A 26,246-nucleotide genomic window follows, 5' to 3' on the forward strand; every position below is an offset into this window, starting at 1 on the left:
GAACAGTTTGCCTGTTCAACAAAAGACCAAGCATGGTATCAGTGTAGGCACCGTCAGTGAAATATGTTCATAGTTTAACACTGACTGTGTGTAGTGAGTCGGGTGGTTTGTCCCAGCATTGGAAATCATTGCTACGTGAAGGAGACCCTTTCTCTCGACTTTTACCTGCAGTTCGTTTTCTTTTTCTTCACTCAAAAACACCCAATGACTCAGATTCGATTTTATTCTCAGTCTTGCCATTTGTCTCATAATTCCTAGTTCCTGGCTAATAGTTGGAGTCTCAAAGTGAACCAAAGCTGTGTTTGGCGACTGTATACAAAATATGGTTGGCAAGGGTTCACTCAAGGTACTGAGAGCTGAGATGAAGACACATTTGAGTAAAATGAAAATGTTTCAAATTGAGTGAAAAATGTGTTTTCTGAGCTGTGACTCATGAAACAGACACTTGAGTAAAACAAGATCTGGAGGGATATAATAGACAGAATAAGCTTTAAAAACTGTCTCAGCCAGAGCCGAGTCACACAAATACAAAGACGCTCCACACACACACACACACACACACACACACACACACACACACACACAAAATGTGTGTCGTTAGTTAACTTGCTACAAAAACATCCAAAGACAAAAAAATCAGCGGTCAAAATTGTGCTCACAAAGTTGGCACAGAATTATCTTTGTGTTCAATCTAAACCCAATTTTACCTTTAGAGATGCTCAGACAGGACGTCTGGATTGGGAAATCAAGGTCTGTTTGAAGGTTTACAATAACACTGTCACTGGTAATGTGATGCTCAAATGAGTTTTGACCACACTCCCTGCCACTTGACAAATAAAAACCAATGAACAGACGACTAAATAATAATTTATCTACCATATATAATGTAAAGGAGCTTGAATCTGTGTTATAGATTTAACTGACAAGGTGGAAAGGTTTGCGTTCTTGCCTCATGTGCCAGGTGCACATAGCCATATCATGTCATTATATGTAGAAAAAAGGCCTGCACTGCATGAAATCATCCTCAGCTCAAGTTGCAGAGCATGTAATTCCGGAGACGCCGATATTCAATCAGACAAACAGTAATGAAGCCATCAACCAGCTGGATGTGATCGGGAGGGCCTACAAGCGCAACTGCATGAATATTTAAACAATGCGTCTACACTCACACATCAAGATGTTTAAATTCATGTTTGTATACAATAAGACATTGGAAGAAAGAAAGATAAGTCCTCAGCGAGCCCCGTGAATATTTTCAGACATTCCAGTTTAAGTCGTCTCTGATTTACATCAACACTCAACAACACACCAAATAAGAGCGCTGAGGCTGGATGACCAGCTTCTTGAAAATGTCTCGCAGCAGAAGCTTCTGTCTCGTTGACAGGCCATTGCTCGAGTAGTTGCCAGGCCACCCAGTGCCTAATCACTGTAATAATGTAAATGGAGTGCTATCTGTTAAACTGAATTTACAAAGATGCTACAGTACATGCAGCGCAGTGCAGGAAGGGCGGGAAAGAATTAATACTGCAAATTCAATCAGTGCATAAAATATGAACATTATCCAAAACACATTATTAAACTTTTACTGGGGGGGGGGGGGCTTTTTACACATTTCTAATCAGCCATAATATCATACATACAGCACAACACCAAGGACAAGGACAAGGACAACCGGACAACCACAAATGGAGCTTTGACATTGGTGCCATATCACCAACTGCCGATTTCTCAGTTTTTAACCGAGGGCATGGCCCAATGGGACCACCTAACCCCAACACATGATCACAGAAATGTTCTAGGAGTATTACAGGAATAGTACAGGCAGCAGTGTGTCTCTATGATCTGTATGACTCAAGAGTATACAGGCCTCATTTTAGCATAGAAGTAAGAAGTAGTGAGCATTCATAGTGAATAGTTTAGAAAATATTGTTGATCCAAGACGAAACTGACAGAAGGGTGGATGTAAGAGAAAAAGCCACAAATACGAATCCTTCTGCTACTTCAGCACCACGGACAGCTCCACGGATTTATCAATACAAGGCACAGACATTTCAGAGCCGTGGTCGGGGTCTCAGACTCTTACTTGCACAAACCTCAGTCAGATAAAGGATCAATGAGTCAGGCAGACCAGACTAACATATTCAACTAAACAATATATAGTGGGTGGCTTGCAGATTTACATTGTAAGAGTGGATGCTTTGGCGGAGGTTTGCGCTCCCCTTCTTGTTACCAATGAATCACTGTCATTCTCCACTTTCAGCCATTGTGGTCATAGTGAATAAATTCCAAGGGAACATCTGCCACATGCTCTCTATTTGCATGCTTGCATTACTTAAGCAATGGAGGGAAAAAGTAGAAAATGCTTTATCACCTTGAAGAATGGATTTGGCAAAGGCCCGGAAAGGCCATTTAAAATTTTACTTCATTTTCTATATTAAATATTGACGAAACTGATATCAAACATACTGAAAGTGAATGTTCAACCAAATGCCCTTGTATTGCAGTATTAAGTGTTCCATCTTGAATGCATTAACCTTTATTAATTAAGCAAAAGTTTTCAGTGGTCCATTTTTAGAACCACTCTGGATTAGCTTAAAGACAGCTGGTTAAAATTTAAAAAGGCAGAGAGAAAGTATACATTTAATGACCTTGGCCCACACTTCAAGTAAAACATCTTCCTTCACATCATAATAACACGTCATGCTTCATCCTTAGACTTAAAGCTGAAGTTTCAGAACTTCAGAAATAAAGACCGTGCATGGCTCTAACTCAAATGTTCTCTGCCTGCCTGTATACTGTAGCTGTGTCTAGCCCCTTTCTCTCAACCCCAAACCTATTTGTGGCTTTCTGTTGTCACTCCCTCTTATTACAAGAGTCTTGTGTTTAAACATGCATGTGACTACAAACAGAGAGCAGCACCTCATGTTGGTGTGGGGACCCACAGTTTGCCCTCCTTTTTCCCTTTCGTGTCCTGCGTTTCCCTTCTCCCTCTGTCCCCTCTCCGTCTCTCTTGTGTCTGTCTAGAGTGAGTTTGTTTCCCTGCAGGGCGTGGCTGACAGGTTGGTCTCGGCCTCCCCCTTCCCCGAGCGCAGCTGCACTCAATCATTCAATCAAGACTCACCTGCTGCCACAGTACCGGCTCTGTACTCAGTGCTTGTTGAATTGTCTGTTATGCTATGTGGTAACTACTGAGACTCCTGCAAATACACTTAAGTATATTTTGACTCTTGTTTTTGCATGTGCTCAGGTGCCTTGCCCTCACCTGTCTCCGTCCGTGCCCTACCTGTCTGTGTCTTTGGAAATGGCTGCATCTGCTCTCGTCCGGCCTACTCCTCGTCAAGCCTTCCTCAAGCCTGGAAAATTACTGGCTATCAGTTGCTTCTGTTCTCAGTCACAATCAAAGACTCTTAACCTAATTTCCTCTCTGCTCAAGTGTGGCATTTTGGGTTATGTAAACCACTAAACCTAACAGTTTGGTACATTATTTGGTGGCAATTCCAAGAAGTGCATTAACCTCATAAATTACGACATAGTTGTCTCTCTTACATCATCGTATATTAGCTGCATTTCGCAATAAAACGTGTCATTATTGGTAATGATATCAGTGATCCTGGCTGAATGCAATTTTTCTGAATACGTTATATTTTGTATATTCAGCATTTTAGCTATTGTTTTCCTTTGTGCAGTAAAAGTAGTGACACACATTCACTAAGTTCAATTAAATTAAACTTTTACTGGAAACTGGGCTGCCAGTAAAAGTGAGTGTTTGAATGCTAAGGTGAAAGTGTATACATAACTGAAGTGGTAATATGCTGCTGTAACAAGAGCACCACTTAGCAGGTGAGCATAGTAAAAAACACTTTGGTTGTCATCAAGCTAACTCTGCATGACTAAGCGAACCTGTTTGCTCCCTCATTTACCTCTACAACAGGAGAATACTATTATTTCATGTCATTAAGCTGGCTGTGAGGAAGAGTTCTTTCCATGTGATGATTGTGAGGTTGTTTTTGGTTCATAGAGGGGACAATTGAGTCATACACAGCCCAAAATATCAGAAGACATTTGTTAATAAAGCTGAAGTCGCCCAGCACTTCACCTCAAGTTTCCAACATTATCAACTTGCGTCAGCTTTCTGCATTCATTCTTTAATCTGCACCCTCTGGCTCCTCCCTTGCACATACACACACACACACACACACACACACATACAGTACACACACCATCAACAACGAAAACAACATGCTCTCAGCCCAAAGGCCAAATGAGAAATCAATCCGTTTCAACACCAAGTCAAGCGCAGCTACTGAAAATAAAGCTGACATTTCTCAACTTTGTACTTTGTAGCAGAGCTGGCATTGCAGCTCGGCTGCTGCATAATGCAAATCAGAGACCCCATTTCCTCCAGAAAAAATGAACTACTGTAGCAGCCAAGTCCCACTGCAGGTGCCTAATGTTCACTCCCTGAGCTTCAGTGTTTGTCTCAGCCCCTGACCCTCGAAATGTACTCTCTTTCTCTCTGTCTCTGTCTCCCTCTCTGTTGTTCCCACTGCAGAAAAACTGCAGATCTGCGTCACCAAGGACACGAGAGACGAGTCTGATGGATCTGCTATCACTCTCTTCACTCTTTTTCTTGCTTTCACTTTTTGTTGCCTTCCTCAAGAAAAACACATTCATTCAGAGGAAACCATCCTGAACCACAAAATCTTGTCTGTTTCAAATCAAATCTGCACCCACCAACAGAGAAACCTGGCTGACTGCACAGTAGCAGCACCATGCTAGATTGCCTTAAAACGTCGCAGTATCCTCCGGAGAATATCATTTTTGTGCAGAGATGATTAGCTCTGTGTTAGCATGTTAGCATTATCCTCTCTCCCAAAAACAACTAGCAGGGCAGCCTGCTTGTGCGTTTGTATTCTCGAGAAAGTGAGGATGTTAAGTGTTAGAGGCCGATTAGCTGGGATGTGTGAAATCAGACAGAACCGGCCTGAGTGCAGACACCCATATCCTCCTCTGACCCACTTCTCTCACTCGCTCTGGTTCTTTTACTTAATATGCTTGCTGCAAACAACTCAGACTAAGTTGGTGCAGAGCGCTCATAGCCATGCTTATTCAGACAGCATTCAGAGGTGGGTCAAGGGATGGCGATAGAAATAACATGCAGACAAGTGACTGACGAGAGAAAAGAGATGCATGCAGCTACATAACCGGCATTGCTGGTTACAGTGGCTGTGGTAGACATTGTATTGTTGTGGTTTTCACCGCGTAAAACAGTCTCCACCACATCTCTCATTCAATTCCAGCCCGTTTCCTGTTACCATGGCAACATATCTCTTCCTCCTTCCCAACTATTCCTTCTTTCCACCTCTTCTTTCTCATTCATCCGGCCACACTTCAGCATAAGCTACATCAAATAGCGCGTCTATAAAGAGAACTGTTAAGTTATTTAATGGAAATGTGTTGCAGCAAGACATGATTCATCTCATCCGGTAAATCACACAACATTATTATCATTATCCCTCAACTTTTTAATAGTGCGTGCAATTAAGCCAAGCACTCATGTACTGTTTTATCTAATCTTGCCTGCACAAGCAATGAAATCGACAGCAGAAGGGGGAGAATGGGTGCAAGAAATCATTCGAACTGTTAGCATAAGAAGCTTTTACTATCTCTCTCTCTCTCTCGCACACACGTACAGTACACACACGCAGACATGGTGGGTAGATTTTGCTGCAGTGGATGTGTCGTTGGTGTCTTCACAGTGACATTGGTGCTGAGTTACAGTGCTAATGAGAACTTTAATGTCACCCACACACAGACTCCTGGCAGACAGATTAGAGCTGTGATTACACTGAGCCCCAAGAACACACAGGAACACAATGATACGCACACACAGACACACACGTTACAGAGCACGCACATGCCCAGATCACACTCACACATGTCGACAAACAAACATAAATGGGGTTGAGGTTTCACAAGCAATGACTTGTAAAAGCTTCATGTACTCCACTTGCAATCTTTCTCTTTCTCCTGTTGCACTGTGCTACTGCTCATGCAGATTCAAGAGCGAGAGACACACACAGAGAAAGGGTGAGAGAGAAAGTGAGACATCCAGACAGGCAGTGGAAGGAGGGATGCAGCACTTATATCTTATTAAGCAGATATCAGCCAAATGTCACGATCCGCATTAAATACAATTTTCTATTCCACATGGTTCATTTACAGCTGTTAGCTAACATACTATGTATGGCTGCCACTGATACTTTGCCACTTCCTGCATGTGCACCACTATAAATGCATTTTAAAGTAAAAGCAGTGGAAGGCCTTTTTCGTGAAATCAGAAGTGTTGATAATGACTTTAGCAGCTAGCTAATATTACCAAAGATTTGACCATATATAGTTTTTCTAATGGCAGATTTGGACATTTTCTGCATTTTCTGTCTGGAAGTCATTTTGCAACAATTCTGCACAGATTTAATACATACATGACTTGATAAAGGAGAAACAAAGACTCACACTACATCTTACTAACAAGGAATGTTTAGCAATTGCAGTTAAAACCACCACTGGAGCAGCGCCATTCTTCAACATGTCAGTATTGGTCTGGAAAAAGACACAGAGCCACTCACAGGTGAAGTGGTTTGTTGAGGAGATGTAGAAGCTGTAATTATGTAATGACGCTGAGGGAAGCCTTTTCTTTGTGGACACAGAAGACACCGAGTGTGGCACCGGCTCTGATCCCCGCTGCTCACAGCAGCAATTATTCTACAGCATGGACTGTGTGTGTGTGCGTGTGTGTGTGAGAGAGAGAGAGAGACAAGAACTTGATGGTATCTCGGCTTTTTTAAAATTACCTTTCCAAAACACAAGAGCAAAAGTTTAAGGAACGGATTAAACTGAGTGTGTGTCTGCTCTAACATAAGCTTCAAATGATAGCATGTCTAGATAACTGGCTTACTGCGGTAACCTAACGTTATTTTCAAAGGAAAGTGAACTATATTTGTAAGGGGGGGGGGCTGCAAGATATGTTACAAAACATACCTGTTGGGGACTGAAACATCCGCCCTGTGGGAGGTGTCAGCATATCAGAGTTTTGATGGATGTTAGCAGCACTGTCCTGGTCATCATTTGGATGGATTTGGATTATACGATAGTACAGCCAAATTTGCAAAAGATAGTGCCATTCATATTTAAAAAATCATTTCAAGTCAATGAATCAGTCTCAACTTACTTTCTTTTGCAGAAGTGAAGCTTACTGTTTGACATTGAAGCATAAATAAACTATGTTGCTTGCCTGCAAATGTTTAGCTATAGTAATCATCTAAACCATGTTAAAACTAATAACATTTTAATAACAATTCTCTTTATAATAAGTTAGGGCTAACTAGGGCTGCTAATGATTTCCACGTCCTCTATAGATCATCAGCTCATGAGGATGCTGACTTTTTACCTGGGACATATAGCTTCAGCCTCAGTCTTTTAGCATCAGTAATGTAGGTACCCATCAAGCGCACATTTAAGACCCTTAACAGGCTTTTCCCTTTGAAATGAATCAACTATAAACATTAAAAAGCCAGCCATAGGATTTTCAACCCACTCATGGATTTTAAGCAATAGCAGCAGCTTATACGAGGTAGGCCGAGCTACAGCTGGCAAAATCCGCTCGAGACAATTGTCATTTCAGCTGGCAAAATCAGCAGCCATTGCATAAAAATGAGAAGCCTGTTTTTCTTTTCTTCTGTGTGAAATTGAAGACCCATTGTTCCAAAAATGACTGCAACTTTCAGGCATCAAATCAGCCACCATTATCATTGTAAGCAGCCAGAGCAGAAAGCTTGACAGGCACAGGAACAGCAACTAAGCCAACAGCCAGTGTTGGTGTGTGAACAGCTCTGCTTATATTTTGGTTAAGAAGTGATTTGTGGTTACAGCTTCTCATTAGCTTGCACGCTAAGTTAATGTGAGTTAATCAGTTCCACAAGGAGAGGTCTACACGCTGCTATTACTGTAGAAGGCTACTCGAAATGGCCAGATACCCTATATTAGCATTAGTAGTGTGGGAGAAAAAAACAGCTAGAGTTGAGAGAGGCTGAGTCGATGGGAAGGCACAGATGATGTTATGGTGGGTTGGGGGAGGTGAATGGAGGACTTATGAAGACAGAGGAAAAGATAAAAGAGAAAAGAAAGAGGCGGAGTAATTGTCAGGAACAGTCCTGCTGTCCTCTGTACAGGATATGACCCTCGTTGTCCCCTATCAATCAATCATTATCATTTCCTATGCCAGAGTTGTGCTACCAGCATCTGTGTGCCTTGACTGAAGCATCAATCTCAGATGGGACTGGAGGGAGGGGGGGGCGGGGGTTGTGTAAGGCCAAGCCCCCTCACTCCCAATCACCAGCCCTCCCCCTGTTTGTCCACTCTCCTTCTACATGTGTGTCCAGCTCTCTCTTTCAAGGCTTCATCAATACTGTTCAGCTGTCAATCCGGGACCCACCCCCTCTCTCTTTTTGTCTTTTCTTTCCACCTCATGTCTTCCTTTTCTTTGACGACTCCACCTCCCAATCTCTGCCGGCCGAAACCTCACCCCTGCTTTCAAATGGGAAATCAATAAGTCCGTTTGTGAAAGTCGCCCTCGTTCTCTCTCACTCTCTCTTTTCGCTTACTCACTCGCACAGTCACACACACACACACAAACACAGTCATATATACAGTAATATACCCTCCTTCATATCCTACCAACACTGCTACAAACACAAAAACACATCATTAAATCTTGAATGTTAGATATTTAGAAAATCTCTCTGACAAATTCACATCTCCTTTTCATCCCATCCTACTGAAAGACACTGCACTGCGGGAATGAAGCAACACACATACACACACTGTAGTATACTCTAAGAATGACAGTACATTAAGCTCAGGTGCTGCAATGCACACCTGCATACCACAACTAACTGACACCAAGGACAAGAGGACACTGAACAACAAGGAGGAGCCCAGACATGTAATTGCCGACTGCAAATGAAGACAATCACATCTAAAAAGGAGGGGAAACCCGTGGTCCTAGGTTTCCATAGAAGAGCTGAGGGAAGCGGCTGCAAGGACACTGCCCTTTAACAGAGGTGGGGCAGTTAACCAGATGTGCATTTGTCAAACTAGCTGCTTTGTCCTCATCCTTAATGTCCTATCTCTGGTAAAAGCTATTGTCTGAGTCTGTTTTCGAGCGTCTTCTTCACCTCATTTGAATGCAAACATTGACTAGCAACACAAACTTACTTTATCGCAAGTGTTTTAAAACAGTATTTTTCAGTTTAACTAGAGAAAACTGGTTGGTTTAACAAATGTAAACCTGGTGAGTTTCCTCATCTCCACAAAAGAGCTGCACATAGCTGCTTCCCTGAGCTTTTCTGTGGGAACCATCTGGAAACATCCCCTGTTCAGTGGGAGAGACAGTTCAAAACGGGGCTAACGAAGCGGGATTCATTGTGAGAATGATGAATTCTGTCCAAAGTATTTGTGACAAACAGTTCATTTTAGTCTGTTTCAGAGAGCTCTTCACCTGACAGCTGGTAAAACATAAATGCACAGCAGTGTGTCACAAAATCTAAATGTCTCCATTTTCAGAATGCTCTTCCTTGACCTGCCTGTTTTTAATTCCTGTTCAATGCAGGAAGATTATGTTGAGTTATGCATGAAAATACTACTGTCTTTTCGATTATTTTTAAAATTGCAGTTAGTTGTTGTCTGTCAGAGACCTTCAGGGTCCCTCTGGGATTTCCTTCCGTTGAGCAACTGAATTTGATGCTCTCCAAAGAGCACGGCCCTGTAACAGTGGAAGCTACCGTAAGAGTGCTAAAAGGGGGATATGAAAGGGTACTGCTGTAAATCCTGCCATAAAGAGAAAGGATGGGAAACAGCTTTATCCAGCTAAGAGCCTGCACAGGAGGATTAGGGCTACAGGGAGCAAGATAGGGAGAGGAGGAGGAGGATGTGACGAACAGGAGCAGCGATTGTGTGACGGCTAACAACCTTGATAAAAATGGAAAGAGGAAAGGAAGGGGTGCAAAAAGGAAATGGGTAGAGGGGAAGCAGGGAGACGACTGTGTTGAGAAAGCATCAATATGGAGGTCAGACTCTGTAGGATTACAGCGGGGAGACGATATCTACATCAAAACACATTCATGCCCTGCAGGTTAGAGCGAAGCAAACACGCACATACAGCGGCTGTCTGGACACTATAAAAAGCTTAATTTTATGTTAAGCTCATCCCCACTGTCTAAATACTCAAGGACTGCTCTCAGCTGAGCTCTGCAGGATTCTGGGCACATACGATACCGAAAAACACAGATGAGAATTTGCTGTATGGAACATGAATTTTGACACAAACACGCATAAACAGGTTTTTGTGATCACATGAACTGAAGAAGTCCCTGAAAGTTTCTCTTTCAATGACATTTTAAGAATGATTAAGCAGGAACCACCAGCCTACTTCCTGTGAAGTGTAAGTATAAGATGCCATTGGCCAACTATTTCAGTCAGCATTTTCCTCCCCTTCTGCAACCAAGCTCGCAACCTCTGCACTGAAAATGGCAACTCACCCCAATCCTAACCTGTTCGCTAATGGTCCGGACATAAAAAAGCTAGTTAACTCTTACCTTTTCTTTTGCAGGGATTTCGCCATTTTAATGACCCATAAGAAGATATGAGAGCATAAAACCTCCAGCCTGCTTTGTGTGTGTGTGTGTATGTGTGTGTGTGTTTGTTTAAAAAAAAAAAAAAAGTGAGGTACAGCAGTGTCACAGGGGTGTGGGAGCAAAGGAGAGGAGTGCTCCAGTTCCTCCTCGGTGCTTTTGAAAAGTCAATGACAGATGAATAATTTACAGAGAATCAGTCAGGGGCCGTCAATGCCACTGTAAAGCAAGACTGCAACAAAAGAGGGAAAACAGGAGAGGACTAAAGCACCATCCATGTTCTACAGGTAGTTTCCAAGAGGGATCAAGATGGAAGAAAAATAAGAAGTAGGCATTACAATGGCAAAGATTGAGTAAAAGGATGAAGAAAGACAGCTGCAGCTGACAAATGGACAAAAGGGCTTTAGACAAAGAGGGAACATTCAGCAGGTAAAAAAAACCCCACTAACCCCTCCACCGTCCATCCACTTCACACACACATACACACACACGGCAGGTGAAAAACCATTACCAAGAGGTGCCGATAAGGCCCTCATCATCAGGTCAAGCTCCCCTCCATTCCTCTTCTGTCTTGCTTTGTTCCTTTTCCATGTTCTATCTGTACCCATCAATAACCCCTCTCTCTTCGTCCCTGCCCGTCCCATCCACAATCAAATTACTGTGTCAGACGGCAGGAGGCCGTTGGGCGAGGATACTGCTTGCTTCACTTCAGCCCCATCACAAATCCTCACTCGGGCCACCAAACGTTCTGTAGGTCTCACATACTTTGAGCCAGCATCATGCACCAGGAAAGGCTCCTCAGTGGTGAGGTGGTTGCTAGGTGCCACTGAAGTAATGATGTGAATAATCAGCCTCTTTGGCTTCATAATGAGGGCTGTGAGGAGGACAGCACAAACTCATTTGCATCATCTGAATGGAGGAGGTGTTTAGTGTAATATTGCCTAAATGCTCCTTTGGAGGTTTTTCCATCGCACCTGGAAAACACTTTTTTAGGAAAAACATGGGCAACCACACACAAACAAACACAGAGAAATGACTTTTTTTTTTTTTTTTAGTTTAAAATATCACACATTAATGGCTGTTACCTTCAGTGCAACAGCCATGAGACAATGCAATATTGTTTCTATAATTACCAGACACAGAGAAAAATATCCATCATGACTGAAAACATTTAGATCATCAAAGTCTTGTCATATATGATGTTAAATTGAATATCTTTGGGCTTGAATTTATGGTGGAATAAAACGAGCAATTTAACAATTTAAAAATGTCACCCTGGGCTCATGGTAATTATAATGGGCATTTTTCATTATTTTCTGGCATATTAGCGACAAAATAATTGCTGAATGACGAATAGATATAATTGTTAGTTGCAACTTCTAAAGTGATGGAAAAATAGGTTTTAGCAAACATAAAACTGAACAGAAATAGTAATATATGTGAAAATATCACTCTTGTGTATGTACAGAAGCCTAAATATGAAGCTAGCACCATCAGCCGGTTAGCCTAGCTCAGCCCTTCTCTGTCCAAAGGTAACAAAATCCACCTTCCAACACCCCTAAATTGACACACCCGTAACCCGTAAAACCACAACTGTTTCCCCCTGCTTTCAGTCTGTTTGCAAAGCTAAGCTAAGCTAACAATCATCAGGATGTAGCTTCACATTTATTGGACATACATGAGAGTGGTATCGAAGTCTCTGCAAGAAAGAAAACAAGTAAATTTCCCAGAATGTCAAACTCTTCCTTTAAAGCTCTTGCCACTCTTCACACTAAATTCAAGACAAAAAAAGATGGGAACGACTACAACTTCCCACTATGCCGTGCACTCATGCATGCAAACAAATACACACACACACACGCTCACCCATTGACAGAAACACTAGGCTGATTAAAATGGAAAGGATTAGGACCAGGTGCTCAAATGAATTGTTTGTATGAAACCCAGAGAAAATACAGTATGTCAGGGGATCTGACACGAGTCCATCATGCCGCACAAATCACTGGGTATTTCCTCTAATCTAACCATTCATTTGTCACTCTCTCATCCTCTCCACCCCACTTTTATTTGCTTCCATCACCTGATTGCCGTCAGCCTCTCTCCCATCCATGAGTGTGGTGTTGTTGGTAATGCTACAGCATGCCGTGTATGAACAGTATGTGAGTTTCTAGACTGCATGTGTGTGTGTGTGTGTGTGTGTGTCTGTCTTCCCTCACTGTTCTGCTCTGCTCTCTCTGAATCAGGACATGCTGTGAGTGGCTGATGATGATGATGACTCAGTAATGTGAGAATGTCACCAGAGTCTGGGAACTGTGACTGGTTTCTGTCTCTCTGCCAGTGATGCTCAGACTGTAGCTTTCTCAACACACTTCACTCAGTTTCTTTCTGTTCTTGGAGTTTTTGTGCCCATCTCAGGTGTCTTTTAAGCAGGTAAAATCCAGATGTAACTTAATAATGGATGTGTTAATCAATGCTTCTGCATTAGCCGGATTCCAAATCTGATCTGTTTTCCCGGGCTACGTGCTGAATCAGGGTCTGCTCTACTTTTACACACCTGAAGCTGCTTGGCTGAAAACACCTGTAGAAGAACAATTTGTGCAATAACTTGTGGGAGGTAACTGTCAATTAAATAGCACAAACACGTGGATGAACATGAATACTTGGATGCACTAGCATGACTAAAGCTTTGCTCGTCATTACAGGCTCCCGCTCACACCGTTTCCTCCCTGATAACAGATCAATGCGCTGCCGCCCACACAGATCATTCAGTGGTTACACTGATCAGGGATCAGACAAACACCACGGCAGCACGTTATGTCTTCTCTGTGACCTCATGTGTGGGAATCGCTGTCCTGCTTTCTTCCCGTTGCTTTTATTGTGACAGGAACAATGGCGGCTAATTTCAGTGTAGTTTCAGTGTCACTTCGGCAGCCGTTATCACAGGGGATAGGCACTAAGAGCAGCTACTTCCACAGGATGCATACTGATGTGGTTACACTCGGGAGGACAAACGATTATGTTTGCATCTTGCAGGGATGGATGCATTGATACCTTTTTAGTATCGGGCTAGAAGGCTTCTCATTTCAATCTGTTTGTAATGCTTTTTTGCTTTTTAGCTAAAACTAAAAAATTATGAGCCTCAACCATCACTTGCTACCTTCACCCAACAAATTATTATCTTATAGGGCTAGCTTCAAGAGGGTTTAAGTTAGGGTTGACATGATTGAGGTAAAACATAGGATTTGTAAACAGCCAGAGTGGAAGCATTGACTCAAAAGTCAGGCTGAGGGGAATAAAAACACCCTGTTATTAGTGCATGCAAGCAGGGAGTGGATGGAGGTCTGATGTAATAGACTTGTTTAAGATGAATCCCTTCTCGCCTGGTGGCTGCAGCCGGGGGAGGTGACAAAAAGCTACAGTCAACTTGGACAGTTTCCATCAGCATCAGCATCAACAGTGTATACAGGAAGTCACAGTCACATTTTTCAGATCATGATTGGAAAAAAATCTATATTTACCAACCTGATCTGTCTATCTTGTTTAATTACCAGTGATGCTCATGTTCTGTGTGATGGACCACTCGGTATCAAACGAGAACTCCACAGATTTAGCACTGCACCAGAGAGCTTGTCTTTTTTTTTTATTCCAGCTGCTAACGTAGCGTCGTGCCACTAGCCACAAGCAGAAAGAAGGAGCGGTCTACAGAGGTTTGATGAGCTCATGTCTTTCTAGCTCCACACCCCAACTTTCTTTTTTTTTTCTCATTTTACAGACTTGCAGTCTTCAAGTGACATCACTTAAGGTGATTTATCAGATTTCGCACAGCTCCCTCTGGAGCCACAAGACACTTTATGCTTTTTCTTCACACATGCAGCAGTACTCGCTGAGACCTGTAAACACACTTTGATGTGTAAAATTCCCTTTAAAATTGCATTTTTCATTGTAATAATCATGACAGTTTTATTATTTAACCCTCATTCATTCAACTGTTTTACAGAGAGGTGTCATCTAGAGACCCCATTCACCTCAAATTCATTCATAATTCAGATGCCTTTACCTCTAGGAGAGAGTGTAAATGAAATGTGACGCGCTGTTCCATTCCATTTCTCAGCCAATATGAACACCATTAAACAGCTTACAGACATTACTCTAAAATCCATGTCTAAATAGCACATACTTGCACTCTGCTTTATAAATGGCTTCCAAAGAGCTGCTTCAATGAAGTTCTGATTAAATGGATTCCATTTTTATCAATGATTCACTCCATTGACTGGCAATTTTCTGTCCCTTTCAAATAAACAATTCAGTCTACAGATTAATGTCATGCTTAGGCACAAAAACTGAATTAACATGGGCATATTAACACAAAGGGGACCAGAAATGTGAAACAGCGCTGGGCTGTCACGGTAGCATTTGTGTACCTCAGACGATTCGTGTTTTAAAATCAGTCTCCTCGTATTACTGTAGTCTCTTCATTCAATTGTCGCCTTCCTTTTGTTGGCCACCAAATGACTCTGCATAAAACTGAAGTGGCAGAAAAATCCTGGACACCAGTGAAAAATCTGCTGCACAGAAGCATCGTGGTTTTCGTTCCTAAGTCATGAAGATGCAAACCATTTCATACAGACATGGGCTGCTGAACACTTGTCATTGGCTTAAACTAATAAATGCCTAATGTTTACCGATTTTATGTCTCCCGTGTTTAGTTATCAGTTATCAATAGCAGCCATATCTGCTCTCTCTCTCTCTCTCGCTCCTTCTCTCTCTTCACTTTGTCACAGAAAATCAAACCTAACACATCACCCACTCATCAAATCATTCAACTAAGCGTACCAGTGAGACAGAGGAGAGATGAGCCAGATAGCAAGTGTGCATTTGTAAAAGTCATAATGCATTTATGTCATAGATCTGATTGAATTGGATGCATTAAAAGGACTCATTGCAACTTTTATCTCATTATCAGTGCAGCTGAGCTATGACCGACAGTGACTGGCTGGATACATGCAGCTTGTTCTTGCACGCAGTCTCACGCACACGTGCACGGGCTAGCACATACTGTTGTGTTTGAGGTTTTCAGCTGAAATAAACGGTACCCACGCACCAGGCAAACAGGACAGCACTCCTCCATATATCAAGTGAATGAGGGAAAGGACTTTTTTTCAGAGTGGTGGCCTGCAGGAAGAAGGGAGGGAAATAATATGGAGAGAGGGTGTGGATGTGTTGATTGGAGCCGAGGCCCAAGGCTGCTAAGGAGGGAGCCGAACGGTCTCATTGTGCTGCGTAGACGGGGAACAGAGGACGGCGAGGAGGCGTTTCCATGGGAGTGCTGCTGTGTTCTTCTCGAACAGACGCATTCCCTTATCTCCTGCCTGGGGAGAGACAAACACTGGCAGCTCATATGAAGGGGAGTTTCCCTGGATCTATTTGAGCTGTGTAGAGAGGCAACAGAGCCCTAATTGAATTTGACTGAGAGAGAGAAAAGTGCAGGACTTGTAGTCGAGCCACGCTGTCTGTGTTGATAGAAGAGCAATCTGTACATTATGTGCTGTGTCGAAACCTGCTTTCATTTCATTTACATAAAAAAGCTGCCAGTTTCAGCAAATGTGTAGTTTGGCATAACATCCATTTGTATTAGAGCAAAATGTGCTGAAATATGCTGAGTCAGTATGTTTTATTATGGTGTTACTTCTTCTGAATGTCTTGTTGTCCCAAACTTATAATACAGATAAAAATACTGTATGTATTTTCGCAACTTTGTCAGTTTGAGCAGAAATATCAGGGTCCTGGGTAATGTGGTAGACAGAAATTAGATTTATTTGATATTTATATATAATTTTAGCCATGCTAGCAGTGGAGCATTAGCAACAGCAACATCAGCCTGCTGATTGGTCACTTATCTCTACAAATATTAGGAAGATTGCAATGAAATTTAGTACAGATATTTATAGTACACATATCTTTTATCCTATTGACTCAGCTGATTCTCTCACTTTATATTTAATGCCACCAGCATTTGACAGTTTTGGTTCAGAGAGTGGAATATTTCCACATTTTTAGATGACGAGACAAAATCACTCTCACCAATTTAGTTGCTGTTCTGCAACTTACAATCGTAGCACACAATCTCAAATTTTAAGCCAGCATGGTGTAACTGGACAATATCCATCTGCTGAGGAGCAACACCTAATATGATTGAGATAACTCCTAAAAGCACTTTGTGAAGAGGGCTTTTGTTTTGTTTTTTTCTCACTGCCGTTTCCATGGTCAAGAATAAACTCTCAGATAATTCTCAGATACAAATTCATATTCCTGTCAGGATGAATTATAGTCTGTTTTGTGATCCATTCATTTTTCTTCTTCCTAATAGAATCATCAGGACTAAATTTCATTTTGTCCAATGGTTAATGGCCGAATACCTGCACATCTGACGGCATTCCCCTCAGCCACAGCTGTACTCAGAGTTGAGTGCAATAAGCCCATGCTAGCATGCAAACACACCAAACAAAGCTGCTGACCATGGTAAATATACTTAAACATAGCACTGTCATTGTTAGCCTGTTAGCATGCTGGCATTTGAATTTAGCTTGTACCTCATTGAGTCTCTAGCATAACTGTAGACTCTTCTTTCTATTTACTATATTTCTATACTGATTCTCCCTACGTCTCTGTTGTGCTTGTTGCAGTGCTAAAATGAGACATTTTTGTAGTTCTGCATGATTTAATAGAAAATGCAATCAGCCTATCCTCACTGCAGAGTTAAAATACAAACCTAAACAGCTAAATGAAATATGTGTTCAACTGAACAGTCAGTAGAAATAGAGAGTGATAAAGGAGAAAGGTGATTGAATAAGCAGAGGGGCCAGAGAGGCTGTGTGAAGGAGCACACAGTGGGATCTGTGTGGACAGGCCTGTAATTGAAGGGAAGGAAAAGACCTTAACCTAGATCAGTATCTATCACTCCAGCAGGAAAAGAGAGCTCAACACCCACATACAGTCTTTCCAGAAAGGGAGAGGGAGAGATAAACCAAGGCCCCTGGTGGGAAGTAAGTCTATAAGGAGGAGGGAGAGAGCGGTGGCGATGATGTGGAGACAAATACTGGACACACGTGTATGTGTGATGTTGGTTCCTCAGAGCTCTGACACAGATGGGAGGAAGACAAAGAGAGAGGATGTGAAAGAAAGCGAGAGACAATGACAGATAGAGGGAGAGAGGAGATCAACATGTTGAGATACAGCCCTGGAGACACAGCCACCAGAGAAGCAGGGAATTATGGGAGTGCAAATTAAATTACACCGGAAGGGACAGTCAGGTCTGGACCTGCAGGAAATACTGCACATGGGGCTCTTTGTGTGTGTATGGGTGTGTGTGTTTGTGTGTGCGTGCACAATATAACATAGCACATACCGAGATGAAAAGGTGTAAAGAGCACAAGCAGGAAAGAAGAAAGAAAAGAATAGGAAGCAAAACGGAGCGACTTGGTGGAGTAATTTGCAAGCATTTTTGTCAAGCACACATAAAATAATCACACTGACAAAAAAATCAGCTTTTCCACATCCCTCTTCTATTATTTTTCATTTGATACATTTTATTTGTATTTTTATGTATATACTGTGTACTGTACAGGCCACGCTGCACCAAAACTTCAGATTTTAACCTAAATTGTGTTGTTTAATAGTGCAGCCAATGGTTGTAGCAGAAAAATCCTTGTTTGTTCACAATAATGTGAACTTCCTTTGATGCGTACATATATGTACAGCTAATCTGCTGTTAGCAAAGGAGGTGGTTTTATAGTTTTAAAAAATGGATCGCAAAAACTTTCTTTTAAAAAAGCTGAGTAATCTCACCGATCTTTGAAGTTTAACATGACTCAAACAGCAGTGAATACATGTAATGCATTTGTTGGGGACTATTTTAAGCTGCGGATTAATACACATTTGGAGCGCTAATGAGTAATTATGGCAGCAGGATGGGGTATGTGGATGGACTCCTGACAAACTACAGTGCACATTTTCATGGAAATTAAAAACATGCCATCCACTGCAACACTGTGGCTCAATAGTTTTTTGAGGTTAGCTGTATCAGGCTTTAGCTGCACAGGTAACATTTGTTAGCAGGCAAAGTATTGTTGTTTTATATGTTTTCATGGGATTTGCTGACCATGACAAAGTATTTAAATGATCAACAGCCATGTCTTTTCAATAGAAGACAATTAGTTTTATAACCTTTATATATATATATATATATATATATATAAAATATAACAATTTGCATCATATCAGGGTGTCCCACAGCCTTTCAAACGTGTGCATCTACCAAGATAGATTAACCATTTTAGTGTAGAAGAATATTTAGTAGGTCTTCACAATCCTTTGGAATCCTATCACTTCCTAATTGAAGGGGAGCTCCAGTTGTTTAGTGAAGCAAAATGTTGTGTTTGTGTTATTGTGTCTGCAATATTTGCTTCAGTTACACCAGGGCGGCCTCAGTTCAGGAGGTAGAGCGTGTTGATCACTAATCACAATGTTGGATGTCCCATCCCCAGCTCCTCCAGTCTGCTTGTCAAAGCGTCCTTGGGCAAGATACTGAACCCCAAATTGCTCCCGATGGTTGTGCCAGGCTATGTGAGTGTGTGTAAATGGGTGAATGTGGCATGTGCAACTGGCAAACTCTAGTAACACATCATTCTCTGACAGTAAACAAGGCAAGACACAGTGTGATACACCATCCTGATGAAATCTAACTGGTCTGAGTGATAATGAACCCACAGTTTACATCTGTCCGAGAAGATTAGTAAGCTAGTTATGCCTTAATATGTGTGCAGTATCTGTGTGTGCTGTTTATGTGGTGATACTGCTGCCTCTTTGTGACAGTTTCGTTTCCTTCTCCTTTCTTCTCACCTCACATCTTATCGGTTCACCCATCCGCTAAACTTATACAACAGCGACAGCACACTTCTACAGTCTACACAAACAACATGTGATGCTACAGTTTCAACTCACTTAAACCATTTGAAAGGGACGCTTGAGCAGCTGTTTCAAATGTGGATGAATTTACAACAGCAGAGAGGTCTGAGGTGAGAGGAATAAGAGATAAGAATGAACAGCAATAATTGTTGTTTCCAGCTGTCTAATGTCTTTTTATTGTCCAGCAGAGTGATTCTTCAAGGAGTAGTGGTTTGTGATGCAGGCCTGGGGTGCTGTGCTTTCACAAAGGTCATATGAACACTGAAGCAGATTAGCAATTCAGATTGGGCTAAAGGGGCTAAAAGGCTGCTGTAGCCCTGCCTGAGTCTGATTACATTAGCAAAGAGTAGGAGTGCAAAGGCACACAACTGATTAGATGGCATGAGAGGGAAGCAGCTATAAGAATTTATAGGAAACCAATTCATGCACATATATATATGCATGCACACAGTCTCTGACAAACAGGCATAACAATAACGTATGACTCACAATACACAAACATATAAACAGCACATGATTCCATTGTGAAGGTTTATCCTCAGTATATCCTCCCACTAACTATCCTTCCTCACACACACACATGGATTATCAGCACTCACAGCCCAGCACTCTGACCATCTGCCCTCATACAACATCCATCTTGTAGAAATTAGTTTGGGCTGCAGGACCATTATGAGGGTAGTTTTGAGGGAAGACTTCCTGCTTTTCAAGGTTCATTCCCTGACCTGTGTTATGGCATTGTCATGGTGATGAAGCAGCTCTCACGGCTTTGGACACATTTGATAGCAACAGCTATTACATTTCCTCAAAACCTTTAGGATGAGGAAATTGGTCCAGCATCAAACTTTTCAAATTTCATGCTGAGTTCAAATAAAACTGAACTGCAATGAAATGCATGTAGCACAAGCTGGACCAACATCATATCACCACACATATCTCCCACATCCCTGGTGTCATTAACCATATTCCACACCAGCAATTCTCCCTCCTGTTAATGAAATACCCCCACACTGGGCATCTTCAATCCATCAGGTGGCTGTTTGGCTGAATTAAGCTAATCAAGTATGGGCAGAGGCGAGAGAGGTGGAGAACATGTTAATCATGCTCTTTGTGCAAATAAAGTCACCTACTGCACATCGCTATACATCAGTGCCAGACTTGTTAAAACATTGGATATAATTTCACAAAGCTAACGAAACAAGCACGTCCTTATGAAAGGCCTTTTGCAGGGCCTCCTTTCAGCACCATGGACAGCGAGCACAGGAGGCTACAGAGCTGAAGGAGAGACGGAGCCTCTGCAACAGTCCAGCGCACAACAAATGAAACAGATTCAAGTGTAATTCAACCAGTGCATCCCCACCGTGTCCCTATTTAGTTTATATAAGTTTTCAGCATTCAACACAGCCGAGTGGGCTTTGATGCCTCCAGTAACACAAGACGAAGTGTGTTGATCTGTGTGTGTGTGTGCATGTGCTTGTGTATACAGTTGGTGACGTAAACCTTGGCATGCAATGCTGTTGACATGCACAACATGTACTCCACCGCCTGAGATATGTGCCCTAAGACTGCCGTGTTATTGGAACAACAAGCAAACTGGGGACAACACAAAGCCTGGATTAGAAATCACTCGCGTGCTATTAACGATATTGAAATGAGCACCACTCCACAGCCCTCTCTCCCCTCATCTCATAGAGCTGCGGTGCCAGCCTGGCCCTTACTCCAAATGTCAAACGTCACTTCCACAGTCACAGTTCACAAAGTAGTCCTTAATAGAAAGATTAGCTCAGAGCGGCAGAAAAAGACAAACAAAGAGAGGCAGAAGAGAATGATGAAGGACTGCAGGAGTCTGTTGACCTGTCCTCTAGCCCCCTCTGTTATCCTCATGTGGTGCAACTGTGTTTGTGCAAACCCTGACAGGTCAAATGATGCAGCAAAGGCACTGCTGGCCTACTGAGAGCCTGAACTCTGAAAAACAAATACCAATATACTGACAGATATGCCCAACGGTTGCCATGACGACTATGAGCCCACCCCCTTAAATGTACTTGCGCGTGTGCGGGCGCGGGCGCGCGGGCGCGACCCGGCCTCGTTAGTCCTACCTTGCATTCCTCCATGCACGTCCTAACCGAGTATGCATCCGTCTCGTATTTCTGAACCAGCAGTTCAAACTCCCGGTAGTTCTTCTCCGCCTGCTGGTCAAGACTCTGATAAGCCCGGACACACTTTCTGCATCCCAGCAGATCCACCCCCATGGCCATATCCAGGGTGCAATTCAAATCGTCCGGACTCGTAAACCCGTAAAACAAATCCAAAAGTGAGTAGGAATTACAAAAAGAAAGGTACAAATCGCTCAGATTCACGTACGCCAGCTGTGTCCCCTTTTCCCCTCCACCGGAGAGGCCCAGGCACACGGTCTCCGCGTCCGTGAAAGTAAAGCAGTCTTTGGACAGGCTGTCAGGGTGACAGGTGTCCATTCGCCACAGAGGTTTGGTAGAATTCCCTAGAAAAATAGCATCTTGCTCTCTGGCGAGACGGCGGGGGTCAGGTGATGTTGGTATATGGTGTTGGTGGAGGGAGTTTGGGTACTCGCCCATGTCCGTAATTGCAAGCCCCTCGTCCGACCGCTTGTCTCGGGTTCGCGTCAGTTTCGCCTCGGCGCAGAACCACAAGTGATCAGAGAGCAGGACGGTGATGAACAGCAGAGAGGCCAGCGACAGTCGCCATCTCTGGGCCCGCTCCGACTCGGTAAATGGCTTCTCGTTCTCTCGGGGTGCAAACCAGAATTTTAAGCCTTCATCATGCTGCCGACGCATCCAAGCACCCCTGGTCATATTTTAGGAAAGTGCTGCCCTGGCCGACTCCACCGCGGGGGCTGCTCTGCCACAATACTCATTGACTTGGGGGGAGATGGACTCCGGTTGGTTCTCCTCTGTAACGGTGTGGTGCCGTGCCTCCGCCGGTCCAGGGCGCTCCTCTATCGCGCCCGCAACAATCGGTGCTATTCCGATCCAATTAGCGCGCCCGCACAGATTAAGCTTCGCGCTGCCGCATCCCGGTTCTCCATGGCTCTCCGGGGGGAAACGGCGTCCTCTTTGACCGCATGCCCCCCTCTCCTTACCGTCCCTCCCCGGGTTTGTTCTCTCGTCGGGAGCGCAGGGAGACCAGCTGTTGCGAGCCTCTCGGTACTGATGCTGCGCGTCTGCCGCCGTTCGGTTTGCAGATTCACTTAAAGGAGAGCAACGAGTCCTTTCGATGCACGCAGGCTGGTTTCTCTGTCCCGTACCTGGGCGGAAAGCCTAGAATAATTTCTCCCGTTGGCCATTGTCATCTTGGACCGCGGTTAAGTTGCCGCCATGTTCGTCTTGAAACACTTTTTCGGAGAGCCTGGTCTGTTTGCGTCATCTCCATCGTTGCGATAGCTCCATCGTTGCGCAGTGGCGGAGCAGCTTATTACCTATGTGCACACACACACACACACACACACACACACACACACAGGGAGGGAGAGAGAGAGGGAGCACAGACACACATAAAGGTGGTTTAAAGTGTTTTGGCTGGCCACTCTGTTGTTTCTGAGTAATAGTCGCCAATTATTGTCCTGGTAAGACACAAACACACTTTTGGCGACATCTTGCTTTTGGTGCAGGATAGACGCGATCTTCCATTCACAAGAACAACAATGCAGTTAAGACATCACACTCACTGTTTCCATGTAGCCATTAAGATTCACTGATCCGGACCATTTCATACCCCCAACTGCAGATCCTCAAATTACAGAGCTTCCCCTTCTGCCCAGAGGAGACGGAAGTGAAATGAAGGTGTAGGAAATGAAGGTTTTGACAACACTGGGGCAAACTAGTCATGCTTGAGCCTCTGAACGAGTGGAAAGCAGCTGAACAAGCACAAGGTTTGTGCTTGCAGGTGTAACAATATGATGTACCTGTTAGCTGCAAATGGATCCCATCTTATCAGCGGTGTTGTGTTTGGTCAGTGAGTTTAAAACAAACACATGACTTACAGTATGGCTCTATAGGCAATGTCCCTGTGTGTGTGTGTGTGTGTGTGTGTGTGTGTGTGTGTGTGTGTGAGAGAGAGAGAGAGAGAGAGAGAGAGAGAGAGAGAGAGAGAGAGAGAGACAGACAGACAGACAGACAGAAAGGGGGAGGGAGTAATAGGTGGTAGTTGCTCTTAGGGTGCTGAAAGTAAATTACTGTATTTATCCTGGTCTTTAAAGCTACTAATCATTGTCAGTGTGCATGGCTTGGAGTGCTACCACAGAGAGTGTTGCTTAATGTTAATGGGCTGCATATTGGGGATAAGACAAGAGATGATTACCTGATTAATTTGTGCTTAAGGCAGTTTATTCTACAATTTGTTGTTGAGCGGGAAAAGTGCTCATCTAAAGCCACTCCAATTAGTTTTAGTGCAAGCAGTGTCCCTCTGCCAAAAAAATAAAAAATAAAAAAAAATGATGCGACAACATATTGAATAGCGCAGGGAATTAAATGAAAATGTTATATATGGAGTTTTGAAGAGCAGCACTGAATTTCAGCACCTTGGATAGCTCACCACTTACTTTTTTGTCTGTGTGGAAGCTGCAGTTTACCCTGTTTATTTTGTAAAGCTGCCCTCCAACACAACAAAAAGAGGTGTTTATTCCCTCTTGTTGTGTTGATGATGGCATTGCACCTTCCACTGAGTGCCCTCCAGAGTTGTTTAAGCTACAATGAAAAAAAAAAAATCAGAAAGTCAGTAATGTAGGGCCATTTCTGTCATGTTGTCCTGCCTGGAGGGAACAAGTCTTGTCAGTTACATTATTGGCTGATTTATCACCAAATGTCAGCGGGTGCTCACACAAGGAGATTCAGTTTTCTTGATGTTTTTGAACCTCTCGGTCTGTGACAGAAAGTTCACCATGCAGGGCCTGAATGTTGGTAGGAGCATTAACTGGATTTGAAACCGCGGGTGGTGTTATGGCAAACATCTGTTGTGTCAGTGCTAGGGGGTGCTTGAATGCTCATCATTCATCACTCATTGCTCTCACATATTATGTCACTGCAGGATGCTGTGATCATGTCTCATGGGGATAGATGTCCTACTTCTGCTGGAATTGTCTAGTCTGCCTTTAACTGTAGTTGCTCAATTTCATGCTCTGTCTTTGACCCTAACTGTGCTTTCATGCATGTGTGTGCCTGCCCATCTCTCCTTCAGCTGTGTATGTAGGGACCTGGCCAGGAGTCTCTTAATACCATTTTCAGCTCTGAAATTTCATTGGTTCGAGCTGAACGCCTGACTTATGTCAGCTCCTGAGAAGTAGCCAATCAACAACATACGGAGTGTGTGTCTGGCACAGCAGAGAGTTGTCAGTTTCACACCACCCCCAACACTTTTCTACCTGTGTGTTAGTGCGCGTGTGTTAGTGTGTGTGTGTGTGTGTGTGTGTGTGTGTGTGTGTGTGTGTAAAGGAGACAGGAGTAATGTGAGGGCAAGAGTGAGACAGAGTAGAAAGAGAGAGAGAGAGAGAGAGAGAGAGAGAATACAGTATATCTGTGAGATGAATGCAGATTGCTGGCCCTTAAATCTGGAGCCATCACAGTAACAGTGAGGGCTGGCAGACATGACTCATCCACTACCCATGCAGGGGAACATGTGTGTGTTTGTGTGTGTGTGTGTGTGTGTGTGTGTGTGTGTGTGTGTGTGTGTGTGTGTGCCCTCTCTGTACATACGTGTGCAGAATTGATTGTATTATCTCATTGTACTGATACTGGAGCTCTTGCTTAATCATACGTAATTTGCTCACTTGGGGGAAATAAAACAAAAGCAAATAAAAAGTGCATCATTCATTATCAAAACCCCTTAAATATCTATTTTTGCATCATTGTCCTGCCTGGCTTGTCAATGACACTTGGAAGTACGCTTGTGTCATTCAGATTAAACTCCACCAGCTATTTATAAATGTCTATTTAATATTGTTTTCGAATCCAAAATAACCTTGTGGAGGGTTCATTGCGTTTTTGATATTCTGATTGAAGCCTTTTTAGTCACTCTGATTCTGATTCAACTCCAACTCTGAAGAGGAACCACTCTCTATTCTTTCTTTTGACTCATACAAGCCTTAACTGATGCTGACAGCGTCTGCTCTTTAATCCAATATTTCATGAGCAATTTAGGGGTTTTTTTGTCAAGACCTTTTTGCACCCTGATGTTCACTATCTCATCATCATCATCATCATCTGAGACGTGGCTGCTAGACCGGACCAACAATCGGACGATTAGGAGAATGGGGTGAAAGAAAGGAGACAGGTGACATCATCCAAATGTGCTATTTGCCAATCTTCTGTCAAATCTACAAACGGCTCACCCTCTCTGCACTGTGTCAGAGTGGAGATTGATCTCTTTAAATGAATCTCTCACCATGTCTCTGTTCATCTCATGTTCTGTCTTTACAGCTGGCTTTAAAATGCATGCTCTTCTTTCTCTTTCTCTGCTCTTCTATGTTCACTGCCACCGTCTCTCTCTCCATCTTTCCTCTCCCACTCAGCTGACCCAATACAACTCTTCTGATATGACTCTTCCTTAAGCTCTCGCTCA

The 26,246-nt window shown here is 43.1% G+C and overlaps 1 protein-coding gene across 1 annotated transcript in view; it reads right to left on the minus strand.

Annotated features, from left to right (window-relative positions):
• nalf1b (NALCN channel auxiliary factor 1b) overlaps window positions 1-23,086 on the minus strand; it is a 79,482-nt gene extending 56,396 nt beyond the window's left edge. Inside the window, exon 1 of the mRNA XM_076746479.1 lies at window positions 21,755-23,086. Within this exon, the coding sequence (XP_076602594.1) occupies window positions 21,755-22,486 (732 nt within the window). The 5' untranslated portion in view covers window positions 22,487-23,086. The remainder of the gene's footprint in view (window positions 1-21,754) is intronic.
• Between the last annotated feature and the right edge of the window lie 3,160 nt (window positions 23,087-26,246).

Source organism: Chaetodon auriga, chromosome 13 (assembly GCF_051107435.1).
Source record: "Chaetodon auriga isolate fChaAug3 chromosome 13, fChaAug3.hap1, whole genome shotgun sequence".
In the NCBI taxonomy this organism is placed as follows: domain Eukaryota; kingdom Metazoa; phylum Chordata; class Actinopteri; order Chaetodontiformes; family Chaetodontidae; genus Chaetodon; species Chaetodon auriga.